The sequence below is a fragment of the Lepidochelys kempii genome, chromosome 3, assembly GCF_965140265.1.
Source record: "Lepidochelys kempii isolate rLepKem1 chromosome 3, rLepKem1.hap2, whole genome shotgun sequence".
In the NCBI taxonomy this organism is placed as follows: Eukaryota; Metazoa; Chordata; order Testudines; family Cheloniidae; genus Lepidochelys; species Lepidochelys kempii.
Genome location: NC_133258.1, coordinates 130,701,795 through 130,718,562, shown reverse-complemented (window position 1 = coordinate 130,718,562; position 16,768 = coordinate 130,701,795). Strand labels below are relative to the sequence as shown.

At 40.9% G+C, this 16,768-nt stretch overlaps 1 protein-coding gene across 3 annotated transcripts in view; it reads right to left on the bottom strand.

Annotated features, from left to right (window-relative positions):
* NUP133 (nucleoporin 133) overlaps window positions 1-16,464 on the bottom strand; it is a 69,334-nt gene extending 52,870 nt beyond the window's left edge. For 2 of the 3 annotated variants that reach the window (XM_073338052.1, XM_073338054.1), the window contains exons 1-5: window positions 16,154-16,464; window positions 13,240-13,358; window positions 11,508-11,611; window positions 8,294-8,401; window positions 1,639-1,770 (exon numbers count right to left, since the gene is read on the bottom strand). In XM_073338052.1, the coding sequence (XP_073194153.1) occupies window positions 1,639-1,770; window positions 8,294-8,401; window positions 11,508-11,611; window positions 13,240-13,358; window positions 16,154-16,326 (636 nt within the window). In that variant the 5' untranslated portion in view covers window positions 16,327-16,464. The remainder of the gene's footprint in view (window positions 1-1,638; window positions 1,771-8,293; window positions 8,402-11,507; window positions 11,612-13,239; window positions 13,359-16,153) is intronic. The other variant, XM_073338053.1, reaches the window with a different exon arrangement.
* Window positions 16,465-16,768: the final 304 nt, after the last annotated feature.

Genomic DNA, 16,768 nt, shown 5'->3' with positions numbered 1-16,768 from the left:
AAGCTCAGCTGGCTGTAAAAGCCTGGGAAAAACTTCACTTGGTTAAAAATGTCAGCTTTTCAATAGGCCGTGCTCTTTACCTGGAAATTATAATGCATTACATAAAAACTGAAATGTATCAGATGTAGTGCTTTTTAACAACTATTTATAGTTCTTCCAAGGCTAAAATTATGGCATATAGCACATAATATATTTGTTAGGTTACGCATGTTTAAATTAATATTTTACCACATTTTCTGAAAAACTGTTTTATTGATCACAAAAATAGTCCACCTTTAATGAACATTTTTAACAACTATTATTTGTGAACTTAATGCTCATTTTCATAATCTTCTTACTAGGAACTGCTCTGCTCTATAACAAAAATTTATTTCCATGGGTAGCTTGCTGTTTTCACTGAAGTGCCCTAACCTAACTAAGTAGGACACATCACAACTAACTGCATAAGAAAATATCCATCAGACTATGTTGTGAGACTTATTTCAGTATCTTTTAAAAATGATTTCAGTAATAGCGAATGTAGTGTTTGTAAAAGATGCCACATTGTTGTTAAACGAAATGCAGCACTATTTGGCAACAGTAGTGGAGAGGACAGGGACAGGCTCACCTCTTGTGCAAAGTCATTAACTTCAATGGTGTTACATGAGAGATGAATATAGCCCATACTGTGAAAGACACATTACTTAGAAGTATTGAAAGAAGTCTGTATCAAACAAATATTAAACTGGAGTTCAACAATGATTAATCTTCTAAACACTGCACAAGATTTCACCTATGGAATTGCATTTCAGTCAACAAAAATTGCAAAGCTAAAATTCCATGTAATGTTTTCAAACAAATGTTTACACTTCTCAAAATGCTTCTCAAAGTCCATTTGAACTTTTCCTGAGTCTCAGTTTAGCAAGTCTAGTGCTTCAAAGTCTGAGGTGCCTGCACACACACTTTCAATTGCTTTCATTTTCTGACAGATGCTTAATTATTTTATTAGACTTTTTAAGTTAAACAAGAAACATATGTGTTGTTTGGGGATTTTTTAATACTCACTGCTAATAAAAAATGTTACATATAAATATAATAATTCTGCCCTAAAAGGAAAATCATTTTATTTAAATTAGACTTCAGATGTGCCAGGTTTTAGAAGTTGCAAAATACAGGTAAAAATTTTCCAACAGGGTCAATCTGCTGTCATCTGAAACACTTACGTGTAACTGTTCATTTAGTTAAGTGAAAAAAATTCACAATTCCTTAGTAAATGTAACAGGTTAAAAAAGAGAATACAAGTAGTCTTACCACCATTTTATCTTTGCAGTTTACTCCTCTTACATCTAATTTCTAAACTAGGATTTATAAAAAAAATATATCCCGTTTAACAAGCTCATGCACAAAATAATTCTCTATTCGTGTTTGTCATATTCTGGAACTTTTGTGAGGAAAGGGATCTTGCTTTCACTCACGGTGGTATCGCCTCTCTGACAGTTCTGTGAAGTTATCCATAATGAGGTCACATAGCTCACTCTGCAACTGTTTAGTTTATTAAAGTTCCTAGGGGTTTAAGACTTGATGCTCCAAATACTCTTTCCTGTTTCTAAGTTAGCAATCAAATTAATACTTTTGATGTAAACAAAATTTGTACTATACCTTAACAGCTGTTAGAAAACTGCACAGAGAGCCGCCAAAGTCTGTAAAAGTCTCCGTATAGGAACCTTCATGCAGAAGGCTGGGCCAATAACGTACAAACCCTTCACTGGTGGCAACCATCGCTGACAGAGACTTGGAATTACAGAAAAATAGTCAACACATGATATAGGTGGTCTATAATAAGGATGAAACTTTTTATTTGAATAATATTAAATCTCTTTTGAGTGTCCCAGAAGTTAAGAGGATAAAAACAAAAAATGGTAAATATATACTTACACACACAAACAGAACTAAAGCACATTTAGGGTAGAGGAGGAGGATTATGTAAAAATGGAAACTTCTAACTCAACAGATGTATATATTGAGTCACATCTGCTTGTCTTACTGACAAAAATAATTTTTACTACTTTTTACTGCTGATCATGTAGCAGGGTCAATATAGCTACTGAGAGCAAGTGAGATTTGTTGCTGTAAGAACCAGCGAAGGACTTAAGTTCCAGATGCAAAATCTTTATTACTGGTCATGACATGTGACCCCAAAAACTCAGGTTGACTAATATCCAATGTCAGCCAGCGAAGCTGACGGCTAAGAGAAAAAAATCTCTTTACCTGTAAACCAAATAAAATGGTTCTGGAGCCATTAAGAGAAACATTAAACTCTACAATGCCTTGTTTTACAAATGTATTCTTCAAAGAATAATCACACAAACTCTCAGATGTTTCTATCAAGATGTTTTGGGTGAAGAGTTCTTCACTTTAGGACTTACTCTCCCTGGAGATCCACCCAAGGCCAAAGAATGGTGCAAGTGCCTTTATCCACGTAAAGATCTGAACAGGAAGCACTACGTCTAATCAACTGATTGTCCAAAAAATCACAAAATAGTAACATAATAATGGCTGTAATGGGTCAGACCAATGGTCCACCTAGCCCACTAACCTATCTTCTATAAATAGCCAGTGCGAGATACTTCAGAGAGAATTAACGGAATAGGGCATTTATCAAGTGATTCATTCCCTGCTGTCCAATCCCAGTTTATAGCAGTTGGAGATTAAGGGCCATGGGGTTACATCTCTGACCATCTTGGCTAATAGCCATCGATGAACCTATTCTCCACGAATTTATCTAATTCTTTTGTAACTCATTTACACTTTTGGCCTTCACAATATCCCCTGGGAAGGGGTTCCACAGGCTGACTGCATGTTGTGTGAAGTACTTATGTTTGTTTTAAACCTGCTGTATATTAATTTATTTGGATCACCCCTGGTTCTTGTGTTACATGAAGGGATAAATAACACTTCCTCCACACCATTAATGATTTTAGAGACCTCTATCACATCCCACCTCTGGGCTGTCTCTTTTCTGAGCTGAATAGTTAGTCTTTTTAATCTCCCCATCATATGGAAGTTGTTCCATATCCCAAAGATTTTTGTAGCCCTTCTCTTTACTTGTTCCAATTTTAATATATCTTTTTTGAGACGGGGCAACCAGAACTGCATGCAGTACTCAGGGACTGGGCATACCATGGATTTACATAGTGGCATTAAGATATTTTCTTATTATCTATTCCCTTCCTAATAGCTCCTAACACTGTTAAGCTTTTTTTGACTGTCACTGCACATTGAGCAGATGTTTTCAGAAAACTATCTAAGATGACTCCAAGATCTCTTTCTTAAGTGGCAACAGCTGATTTAGACCCCATAATTTTGTGTGTATAGTTGGGGTTATGTTTTCCAATGTGCATTACTTTGCACTTATCAACATTAAATTTCATTTGCCATTTTGTTGCCTAGTCATTCAGTTTTGTGAGATCCCTTTGAAACTCTTTGCAATCATCTTTGGACTTAACCATCGAATAATTTTCTATCATCTGCAAACTCTGCCACCTCACAGTTTCCCCACTTTTCCAAATCATTTATAAATATGTTGTACAGCACTTGTCCCAGTACAGATCCTTGGGGGACCCTGCTATTTACCTCTCTCCACTGTGAAACCTAATCATTTATTCCTACCCTGTGCTTCCTATCTTTTAACCAGTTACTGATACATGAGAGGTCCTTCCGTCTTCTCCCATGACTGCTTACTTTGCTTAAGAGCCTTTGGTGAGGGACCTTGTCAAAGGCTTTCTGAAAATCCAAGTACACTATATCTAACTCTAACATCCTTGTCCAGATTTTGTTGACAACCTCAAAAAATTCTAATAGATTTATGAAGCATGATTTGCCTATACAAAAGCCATGTTGATTTTCCCCAACAGTGTTTATCTCTGCGCCTGATAATTCTGTTCTTTACTATAATGTCAACCTATTTGCCTAGTACTGAAGTTAGGCTTACTGGCTTGTAATTGCCAGGATTGTCTCTGGAGCCTTTTTTTAAAAATGGCTGTTACATTAGCTATCTTCCAGTCATCTGGTACAGATGCTGATTTAATCAACAGGCTACATACCACAGTCAGTAGTTCTGAAATTTCATATTCGAGTTCCTTCAGAACTCTTGGGTGAATATTTGTTCCAAAATCTCCTTTACTGACACCTCAATCTTGGACATTTCCTCAGATCTGTCATCTAAAAGAATGGCTCAGGTGTGGGAATCTCCTGCACATCCTCTGCAGTAAAGACCAATGCAAAGAATTCATTTCTACAACGGCCTTGTCTTTCTTGAGTGCTCATTTACCACCTTGATCATCCAGTGGCCCCACTGATTGTTTGGCAGGCTTCTTGTGTGGACTGGACCAGGCTGAGGTTGGTGGTGGGATGGAAATTGTCACAAAGTTCAGCCACCAGGTAACACCATCCTGGCCACTTTGGATGTAGAAGCCCTCTACACCAACATTCCACACAAAGATGGACTACAAGCAGTCAGGAACACTATCCCCGATAATGTCACGGCTAACCTGGTGGCTGAACTTTGTGACTTTGTCCTTACCCATAACTATTTCACATTTGGGGACAATGTATACCTTCAGATCAGCGGCACTGCTATGGGTACCCGCATGGCCCCACAGTATGCCAACATTTTTATGGCTGATTTAGAACAACGCTTCCTCAGCTCTCGTCCCCTAAAGCCCCTATTCTACTTGCGCTATATTGATGACATCTTCATCATCTGGACCCATGGAAAAGAAGCCCTTGAGGAATTCCACCATGATTTCAACAATTTCCATCCCACCACCAACCTCAGCCTGGTCCAGTCCACACAAGAAATCCACTTCCTGGACACTACAGTGCTAATAAACAATGGTCACATAAACACCACCCTATACCGGAAACCTACTGACCGCTATTCCTGCCTGCATGCCTCCAGCTTTCACCCTGACCACACCACACGATCCATCGTCTACAGCCAAGCTCTGCGATACAACCGCATTTGCTCCAACCCCTCAGACAGAGACAAACACCTACAAGATCTCTGTCAAGCATTCTTACAACTACAATACCCACCTGCAGAAGAGTTTCCAGAAGTTACCTACTACAGGACAGGCTAACAAAGAAAATAACAGAACGCCACTAGCCGTCACCTTCAGCCCCCAACTAATACCCCTCCAACGCATTATTAAGGATCTACAACCTATCCTAAAGGATGACCCAACACTCTCACAAATCTTGGGAGACAGGCCAGTCCTTGCCTACAGACAGCCCCGCAACCTGAAGCAAATACTTACCAACAACCACATACCATACAACAGAACCCAGGAACTTATCCTTGCAACAAAGCCCGTTGCCAATTGTGCCCACATATCTATTCAGGGGACACCATCACAGGGCCTAATAACATCAGCCACACTATCAGAGGCTCGTTCACCTGCACATCCACCAATGTGATATATGCCATCATGTGCCAGCAATGCCCCTCTGCCATGTACATTGGTCAAAATGGACAATCTCTACGTAAAAGAATAAATGGACACAAATCAGATGTCAAGAATTATAACATTCATAAACCAGTCGGAGAACACTTCAATCTCTCTGGTCACGCCATCACAGACATGAAGGCCGCTATCTTAAAACAAAAAAACTTCAAATCCAGACTCCAGCGAGAAACTGCTGAATTGGAATTCATTTGCAAATTGGATACTATTAATTTAGGCTTAAATAGAGACTGGGAGTGGCTAAGTCATTATGCAAGGTAGCCTATTTCCTCTTGTTTTTTCCTACCCCCCCCCGCCCCCCAGATGTTCTGGTTTAATTTGGATTTAAACTTGGAGAGTGGTCAGTTTGGATGAGCTATTACCAGCAGGAGAGTGAGTTTGTGTGTGTATGGGGGTGGGGGGGATGTGAGAAAACCTGGATTTGTGCTGGAAATGGCCCACCTTAATTATGCACATTGTAGGGAGAATGGTCACTTTGGATGAGCTATTACCAGCAGGATAGTGAGTTTGTGTGTGTGGTTTTTAGGAGGGGGGTGAGAGAACCTGGATTTGTGCAGGAAATGGCCCAACTTGATTATCATGCACATTGTGTAAAGAGTTGTCACTTTGGATGGGCTATCACCAGCAGGAGAGTGAATTTGTGTGGGGGGGTGGAGGGTGAGAAAACCTGGATTTGTGCTGGAAATGGCCCACCTGATGATCACTTTAGATAAGCTATTACCAGCTGGACAGTGGGGTGGGAGGAGGTATTTTTTCATATTCTCTGTGTATATATAAAGTCTGCTACAGTTTCCATGGCATGCATCCGATGAAGTGAGCTGTAGCTCACGAAAGCTCATGCTCAAATAAATTGGTTAATCTCTAAGGTGCCACAAATACTCCTTTTCTTTTTGCAAATACAGACTAACACGGCTGTTACTCTGAAAGTTTTTAAAGGATACCTTTTTGCCTTTAAATGCCTCTTTTACTCTGTTGTTTAGCCATGGTGGCATTTTTCTGGTCCTCTTACGTTTTTGTTTTGTTTTAATTTGGAGTATACATTTTGTTTGAGCCTCTACTGTGGTGTTTTTAAATAGTTTTCATGCAGCTTGAAGACATTTTACTCTTGTGACTATTCCTTTTAATTTCCATTTAAATAGCCTCCTCATTTTTGTGTAGATCCCCTTTTAAAAGTTAAATGCTACTGTGGTGGGTTTCTTCAGTATTTTCCCCCCTACAAGGATGTTAAATTTAATTACGTTATGGTCACTATTACTGATCAATTCAATTATATTTAAAAATTTAACAATAATTTACGTTATAATGTTGTTGTTGAGGATGTCATTGAGCTACTCCTTTTACCCTACCTCTTGCAGTTTTCCCACCACTAATATTCCCCTTACATGCTTACTATTGTGGTCCACAAAACAGTGATGTCTTTGCAAAACATACCCAGCTAAGGAAAGATTAATTTAATAATTTAGGCTTTTGCATGTTCTCACCTCTTATATTACTTCTAGCATGATTAAACTGTGGCAAGATTAAAGGGGTCAAGTTTGGGGGGAGGGATGTGACAGCAAAATGCTACTACCTCTTTTCACCACCTAGAAATTCAAGATGATGCCAGGATGGATGGCTTCTTCCCTTCAAGGACTAGCTGCTGATCTGATCCTCACTGAAAAGCTCTGGGTGCACTGAACGAATGCTGTGTACAACCTGAAACTGAAAACTGGCCACTATCTCATGTTCTTTGTGAACAGTAGTTACACACAATATCGTACACAGTAGTGCAATATTGTGTATACCTAGTTGATCCTGGGTTCTCATCCCCGCACAGTACAAGAGGTATTTAGCAAAGCAGCAGGCCCAGACAGGCAGATCACCTATTTCTTCCAGTGTTGGATGGCATTCATAATGAAACTTAGGCAAAAAAACAGTTTTCATTTGCAGTCAGTCCACACACCCAGAATTAAAACACAGATGATGCATAACTTTTTCAGGAAGCACTATGTTCAAATTTCACTTACCTGGACTAAACTTTCAGGTGTCCCACTGCTGAATGATGCTATTTTCCCTAGTCTGATTTTTTTTTTAATGAATTAATCCTTTAAGAACTGCAATGTAAGAAGTTTCTAATTACTACATTTAATTACCAAAAAAAGTGAGTGAGTGGGACTTGACAGCAGAGCTGCAGAGAGATCCCTACATGGCCATTGATGCCAGATCTCTACAGACACAAGGAGCAGGGAAGGCTGTCATCCTGGTGGAGCAAAGCAGAGACCACCCAGCACTCCCACCTGGTGAGTGAGAGTCCATGACAGCAGTGCTACAGAGGGCTCCCTGCACTGCTACATAAGTCATTCAGCAGTTAGGTGGCCACGCCCGCAGCCAGGGACGACTCCTCTTCCTTACAGTCCTGGACAGAGATCTCCGCTCTGCCCTTCCAAGACTGCAGCCTCCCCCTGCACCTTGTGTGCAGGGATCAGGTATCACCAGCCCAGAGAACTCTCTGCAGCTCCACTGCCACAGACTGACCCACTCACCCCCATGACAGCAGGGCTGCAGAGGACTCCCTCCAGGGCCACAGGGCTGGTGACACCAAATCCCTGTAGGCACGCTGACAGTTACCGAACAATGGTTTCTTCATCAATTTGAGTATGTCAACAGAAATCGATGTTTATTGACAGTTATCGATTAAAACTGAATCATGCCCAACCTAATTATAACACAGGGAATGCAGTTTCCAAAAGAATGAGTGACAAAGAAGACGATAGTCATAGATTTTTTTTTTAATTTGTTAAGTTGCTTACCTGTAGAGAAGGTACTTCACTTGAAGTACTGAGGCAGGATATAGCTGCTAAGCTAGAACTCCATTGGAAGTCACTGGATGGCAACTGTAGTTCCTTGCATACAGATAACTACAACGAGGAATAAAGAGACACTATCATAAACATGCCTCAGACAAAGTCATTTGTATATCCATTTTACAAATTCTACTAAATCGTTGTTCTGACAGTAGATACTAAGGTAAAAGCAAACAATTAAATTGCTCAAATTACATGAAACTACAGCAAAGGGTTTTAGAGAGGATTATCAGAGGATAGTCACATTTGTGTTAAATAAATACCCAGGCATGCTTCACTCCCATCTTAATGACAAATACAGGAACTCTAGATTCCAGTCTTCTGTCAACCAGACAGCAACTTGTGTCTGCCAACAAGCAGGCAATTATTTCACTGAACTTATTTCTTTATTTAAATGTCTTAAATGTGATTTACAATGCCAATCATTTTTCAGATGATGCTCCCTCACCACTTCGAGAAATTCTTCAGGAGGTGAAGGCTGGAGAAGATACAACAGCCCCAGCTTGGCAGTGGTATTAGGTTAGGCTTCTCAGAAAACCCATTGTTAAAGAACATAAATTCACCCCACCTTTACCCCTTGTCAAGGTTCCTTCCCCACTCTGAACTCTAGGGTACAGATGTGGGGACCTGCATGAAAGATTATTCTTACCAGCTTAGGTTAAAAATTCCCCAAGGTACAAACTTTGTCTTGTCCTTGAACAGTATGCTGCCACCACCAAGCGTTTTAAACAAAGAACAGGGAAAGAGCCCATTTAGAGACGTCTGCCCCCCAAATATCCCTCCCCCAAGCGCTACACCCCCTTTCCTGGGGAAGGCTTGATAATAATCCTCACCAATTGGTGCAGCTAAACATAGACCCAAACCCTTGGATCTTAGGAACAATGAAAAATCAATCAGGTTCTTAGAAGAAGAATTTTAATTAAAGAAAAGGTAAAAGAATCACCTCTGTAAAATCAGGATGGTAAATACCTTACAGGGTAATCAGATTCAAAACACAGAGAATCCCTCTAGGCAAAACCTTAAGTTACAAAAAGACACAAAAACAGGAATATACATTCCCTCCAGCACAGCTTATTTTACCAGCCATTAAACAAAAGAAAATCTAACGCATTTTCTAGCTAGATTACTTACTAACTTAACAGGAGTTAGAAGGCTGCATTCCTGATCTGTGCCCAGCAAAAGCATCACAGACCAAACCCTTTGTCCCCCCCTCCAGATATGAAAGTATCTTGTCCCCTCATTGTTCATTTTGCATCAGGTGCCAGCAAGGTTACCTTAGCTTCTTAACCCTTTAGAGGTGAAAGGGTTTTGCCTCTGGCCAGGAGGGATTTTACAGCACTGTATACAGAAAGGTGGTTATCCTTCCCTTTATATTTATGACACCCCCAATTAAAGAAAAACATACAACTAACAACCTGTGCCAAGCATCGGATTCATCTGCATGTATGTCATTACAATGTCCCCAACCCTTCATTTTCTCTGGAATCTTTTAGATTGAAAGCTCTAAAGCACAGATTATATCACTATCTGCTTCTACAGCACCCAGCATAATGGAGCCCTAATCCTGATTGGCACCTGGTTGGGTGCTACTGGAATAAAAATTGTAAATAATAGAACTACTACTTATTTTGCACTAATATGGGTGTACCAATCAGAACAATACTGTTAATGTATGAAGCACTTTCTTTTAAAAAATGTAAGCTCTAAATTTTGAACCAATTTTCTGCTTTTAAACTATCTTAAGTTCTAACATTAGGTCCCCATATGGAGTGTCACAGCTGTCATTTTTAGCAAGATTGCCACAGCCAGCTGATAGCTCAAATATGTATTTACACATTATTTTAAAATACAATTCACAAATTACACAGGGTAAGAGTGCGTCTCAACACTACAACGGACAAAGCAGGCTTCTTTGAAGCCTTTTAGCCGGAACACTGGTTATACATTTTCAGACACAAGATGGCAAAATCATCCAAAGAAATGTGCTGGAGAAAATCATGACTACTGAATAGGGAAGGCAACTGTATCGGTACAATCAGCACAGCTGCACCTGTCACTCTGGTATTGTGGACATTGTACTGTGGGAGTTGTACAAGGAATACACACTGCATTTGACCGAGGAGGAGAGACATATTCCCTATCAGCAAGAGAGACTTGAAACAACTACAGGCTCCTACAGATGTTAATTGCTATGCACCAAAGTGTTTTTTCACTTAAGTGTTTCTTGGTGCATAGGTAAAAATATGTTCTTGACAAAAAGGAAATTAATCAAAACATCCACTCACAATACAAGAGGCTTATAAAAATTCATTTTTCATCGCACATGTTGAAGAGCAGGCATAGGATTATCAAAACCAATCTTAATATACTAGCTAATTTCTAAAAACGTTATTTAGATCACTAGAGTGCATCTGCTTTGAGAGATACCTATTAAATAAAAAAAACAATACAATATTAAGGTTTCAGAGTAGCAGCCGTGTTAGTCTGTATTCGCAAAAAGAAAAGGAGGACTTGTGGCACCTTAGAGACTAACCAATTTATTTGAGCATAAGCTTTCGTGAGCTATAGCTCATTTCATCAGATGCATAAAGTGGAAAACGTAGTGAGGATCTTTTATACACACAGACCATGAAAAAATGGGTGTTTTTCACTTCAAAAGGTTCTCTCTCCCCCCACCCCACTCTCCTGCTGGTAATAGCTTATCTAAAGTGATCACTCTCCTTACAATGTGTATGATAATCAAAGTGGGCCATTTCCAACACAAATCCAGGGTTTAACAAGAACGTCTGAGGAACGGGGGGCGGGGGAGGAAAAAACCAGGGGAAATAGGGAAATATTAAGGTTGCACAGAGAGAAAATACAAGAGTTAAGTTCTAAACTTTCACCTTTCTTATGCAGTTGCTACCACGGATTTGTACAAACCCATTCATCTTTTTCTTAAAAAGAAAAGGAGTACTTGTGGCACCTTAGAGACTAACCAATTTATTTGAGCATGAGCTTTCGTGAGCTACAGCTCACTTCATCACTCACTTTTTCTTGTGAGTTAGGGTCTCAGGTCCTCGACTATCCCTTGGGTCAAACTACACAATTGAAAGACTTGTTCAATTAGCATAACAAATACACACCCACTTTTTCATCATCAGTTTGACAGCCCATTTACCTTAGCAACTGGTGATTGACCAATCTTCCAAATAATCAGCCTCTCTTTGTAGACTAGCCAGGCCCATCCACTTTCATCCACCTGCACGCTTAACAGGTCATCAGCTACATCCAAAAAGACCATATAAAATTTCATGAAGTAATACGACTTCTAAAACTCTGTAGAACAGTCTTTAAACTATCAAATCTTCATTTTGGTAGGAAAGGAGGAAACTTTTTTCTAATAGATCCAACGCCACATGAAAAATTCTATGTCCTTTAGCTAATTAAATGCAAGACACTCATTTACCAAATATTGTTTAAAATACATTTCAATGTAACCTACATTTCTCACAAAAGTTGAAAGTCACTCCAAGAAAATGACCCATTTACATTTTATTTACATCTTATTAGATAAGAATTGAGAGCAGCAGAATCACTGAGAAAATTACTTAAAGTTACTGCAGATATAATATAAACCTAAAACAGTGAACCATTATAAAAAAGAAACAACAATGTACAGAAATATCTCTGAAGAGATATTCTTGGTTTCAATGCAAAGCCCATTTTCCTGGGTTTTTGGAGAATGATAAGAAGATAATAATGAGTACCTTTTTCTATTTATCTGCTGGTTTTATGCCATTATGTGGGGTTGGATTATATCAAGCTGGTGTATCTGTGTTTTAACAGTTTGCATTATGTGTTCTTAAAGAACTATTAAAGCACCTAAAGTTTGAGATAGGTACAAAATAAATGAAAGAGAGAAAAAAAGACATATACACAACTTGATTTCTTTACTCAATCCTTTGGATTTGACACAGACAATCCCCGTTTAGACACTATTTTAGGCGTTTTTAACATGCCTCTAACTGTATTATCTAGGTGCCAAATTCAAAACTCATTAACTTTGTTGATAAAGGATCCAGCTCCTTTATCATTCCTAGATTCAGCTATTTATATTTGGAAAGGATTTTGTTTTATATTAGTTCAGCCTTTATTACTGAGGGAAGACTTTTTCATAAAGTTTTGCATTGCGCTCTCAAAACAGACAAGTTTTAGCTCATTCTAATCATTTCCAGCAGTGTGATTCCCAAGTCTTGAATTTTAGAAGCCACTCACATTTGTTATTGTTTTGAAGGTAAAGAATCTGGATCAATGGATACAGTCCAATTATGTATAAAAATACAGCACTGTGCACACATGCTATGCACCTATACAGCACGACTGATGGCATCAACCAACAAGTGCAAAACAAGAAACAATTAAGGATGGTTGTCCTTTTTTAACTTAGGACTTTGTACATGACTATTACAAGTGGCCTAAACACCTCTTGAGCTTACCTAAGACTGTGAATGATAACATTTAAACACAGTTGAATGTATGGAGCAGCAACCTTAACTTTGAAGGTACTTGTTTTGCTTGACCTGAATGATACTCTCCAATATTACAAATAAAACAAAAATATAATGAAATAGTTCTGCTCTTCAAAAGAAGTCTGTTACTGAATTGATATCCAGATGACTGACATTTGAAAGAAAGTAGTTGTGTTGTTCTGGTCATAAACAATTACAGTTTTACATGTTTTGAAGCTTACAAATGCTCAGACAAGTGACTTACTGCATGCAATTAAAAAGAGGTGCTATCTTCTCCTCCTCCTTGCTCAAAAATCAACTATTTAAAAGTATAAAGAGATTACCATTTTTCCTTTATCTGATCCAATTCCCATGTGGAGAAAAGAAAAATGCAACCCTTACCATCAGCCATTCTTAGGGCCTCCATAACCTTAACAGGGAGAGAGGATCCAAAACTCTTAACATCATAGTTGATAGTCTCACTGGCTGAAGGATGTTGTATGACCCTTGTGGGTGTTGCTCTAAAAAAAACAAAAACAAAAAAACCAACACACCAGCTGTGATTAATTTTCTACTATGTCTCCTGCAATTTTAATATACAATATTTATTTCATTTTTAATTGTTTAAAAGATAGATTTGATTAAATGGCCAGGTTTGTGGAAAAGAGGCACAAATGCATATAAGTCCATATATTAGGTTTCCCTTGTTGTATTAATTTAGATGGAATAAATGGACCAAAGGTATTAATAAAACCCAGTCACAATCCAACATTAAACAGTGTTAAACAAAGGCTATGTCTACACTGCTTTTACTACTACACAGCTTTTAGCGACATGGCTGTGTCGCTACAGCCGTGCCGCTAAAAGTCATGCAGTGTAGCCGCTGTTTGTCGGCTCTCCTGTTGAGAACGTGCTGTTCACACTGGCGCTTGTCACAGCAAATCTTTCAGCTGGAAAGAGTTTTAGGAGGAAAAAAAAACTTTGTGAGTCTCTTAGATGGTATTAAAGATGGCAATATATGTCCTGTTGGGTAAAAGAGAAGAAGTTGGTTGGTATGAGCTGCAGCTGTTGCTGCTGTAAAAAATTTAAAACTCCTTTTGGGAAAATGAAAATAAGTTAGTTGAGATGGGCTGGAACTGATGTTATTCCTGCTGCTGTTAAAGTCAGATCCCATTTTATCTGCAATGGTGTCAGGGATATAGCTGGAACTGGTAGGGGGTAGCAATATCACCTGGATCGCTCCCTCTGACCCCATCTGGTCAGGACATCCCTCAGGATTAGGACAAAGAAGGCCTGGGGTCCCAGGAGACAGTGATGGTGAAGCTCACTCCAGTAGCCTCAGTCTGATCTTTGCTCTGCATTCCCCCCCACCCCCAAAGTCTCTCTCGTTTAAGGACCCAAAAAGCGAGCGAGGGTGGAATAGCCCATACCCTCATTATTTTGTCCACCAATTAGGCTTAATATCTGGCACACCAATTTTGGTACATTTATTTCCAGCTCCACATCATCTGTTTTCAACAGGTTATGTCAATGAAGACTTTTTGGTTTAGACAAATCTAGTTTCTCTGTCTGGTTTTCTTGCATCTATTCCCAGCAACATTTGTTATTATAGGTTATTGTGACATCTTATGAAGTTGCACTTTTTATCTAAAAAAGAAAAGGAGTACTTGTGGCACCTTAGAGACTAACCAATTTATTTGAGCATGAGCTTTCGTGAGCTACAGCTCACTTCATCAGATGTTGATGAGCTACAGTGAGCTGTAGCTCACGAAAGCTCATGCTCAAATAAATTGGTTAGTCTCTAAGGTGCCACAAGTACTCCTTTTCTTTTTGCGAATACAGACTAACACGGCTGTTCCTCTGAAACCTGTCACTTTTTATCTAAAACTCAAAATGATGGTAAATTTGTAGGCCTAATTATCACAGCTCCTTCCAGGAAATTGTTGGGTTGCTATTAGATTCCTTTCTACTCTAATTCAGTTCTTTACAAATTTTCCCTGCTTCTCAGCAGGGTGCACTTTCCTTGCCAACAAGCAGGAAAACACTGCAATAGCATCTTTCAATCAGAAAGACTGACTATCTCTGTAACCCAAACCTGAAACCAAGGTCAGAAAGTGAGAATGGGCTGCCATGCTAAACAGGCTGAAAGTTCAGTCTAGCGATTCCCCAGGGCTGAAAATGTCATCTGAGCAACACCTGTCAGTCTCAAGAGCAAATAACTACTTTTGAGACTGAATTCTGAAGGGTCATATAACTGTTCTGGATTTATAACACTTCTGACCTATGTGGGATAGAGAACAATAATTTTTTTTGGACAGTGATTTTTTTTAAATCCATGGAAACTTTGACAACCAGAGGCCCAAAAACTAAAAAGGTACAACTGACGATCATTCTAGACATAAAATGAATGGAAATAATCATATGCTGAGCTTCAGTTCATGTGATTTTCAGGGTTACTACCAGCAGCCACAAAATTACTCAAGACCTAACAAAGACCTGTGCCCCATATTCTTAGAAATATCAAAAAGAAAATGAACACTATAATGAGTATAAAGGAAATACTGTTTGTTTATCTGAATTATGGCAGCATTAGGAGCCTTAGTCGTGGACAGGAGCTCACTGTGCTAGCTACTGTATGAACACAGAAGAAAAAAAAAAATCCTTGCCCCAAAGTGCTTACAATCGAAGTGGGCAGACATCCTGCTTACATCGCCAACTTTAGGAATGGACTGTCCTGTGCACAATACCACAAAGAAATTGGGTAATGCACAAACCCCTGGGTGATCAAGCAGGTTACTTGAACCACAGTTTAGGTCGCTACACTCATAAAATAAACTCATAAAAGAGCACTGCAATATTAAAGCACACTTACAGAATGAAAAAGAGAACCTAAACGTAGATGACCACATCAAAATTACACTGGATTTATAAATCCCATCCCGCCCACCTACCCACTGGGGCATTTCAGTTGTGAACAGGGACCCCCCCACTGCAGACTGTTAATTGAAACAGCACCAATTAAGTTTCTAGCCCTTCGCAATGGAGGGATGATTTGAGGCAGGGACGGCTTCCCGAGCCGGCAGGCAGCTCAGTGCCTCTGGCCATGGCTCTCCTAGACAGCAGCCCCGCGCAGTTACACCGGACAGCGCGGACCTGCCACGAGCCGGGTCACTCTCACTCCCGGTTGAGCTGGGCAGCGCAGGGGGACAGGGACGGCTGCTCTGGGGGCACAAGCCGCGGCCCCCCAGTACCCCTAAGCCCCGCTCTGGAGCACTAAGGCCCAGCCCAGAACCCACCGCCTCCGCCGGGAACTCACCGCGCCGATAGGGAGCCGCTCCGCCTCCCCACCGGGGAGAACAGCCCCGGGGAGCCGGCCGCCGCCAGGGTCTTCCTGCCGCCCGGCCGGGGAACAGAGACTGCGGCGGCCCCGAGTGTCCTGCGGGCCGGTCCGCCCGGGGTGCGCGGGGAGCCGGGGGCAGCAGGGAACATGGTAGGAGGCGCAGGGAGAGAGTTGGCGCGAGCTCGGCACCGCCTGGGGACCAACTGCCGGTGCCGGGCCTCGCGCGCGCCGCCAACGTACGAGAGCCACACGCTCAGCTCCGGGCGTCGCAACTGCCGACGTCACGCTCCCGGCCCCGCTGCCCGAGAGAGGGAGGAGTCAGCTGGGGCCCGGGCGCGCGCGCCTCCGGCCGCAGGCGGGGGAGGGAGTGGAAAGGCGGCGGCGCTGAGGTGATACCTCGCGCTGCTGGGAGGCGGGGCGCGGGGCAGCACCGACCCCGAGCACCACGCGCCCGAGGCGGTGCCGTGCGTGAAGCGCTGCCCCCGGAGCCGGGACCCACCTTGGCCGGGCTGTCGCTAGCCGGTGAAACGCCGTTAGCACAAACAGGGGGCTGGACAGGGGTCCCCAGTGCTCGCCACTCAGCCGCCTCTG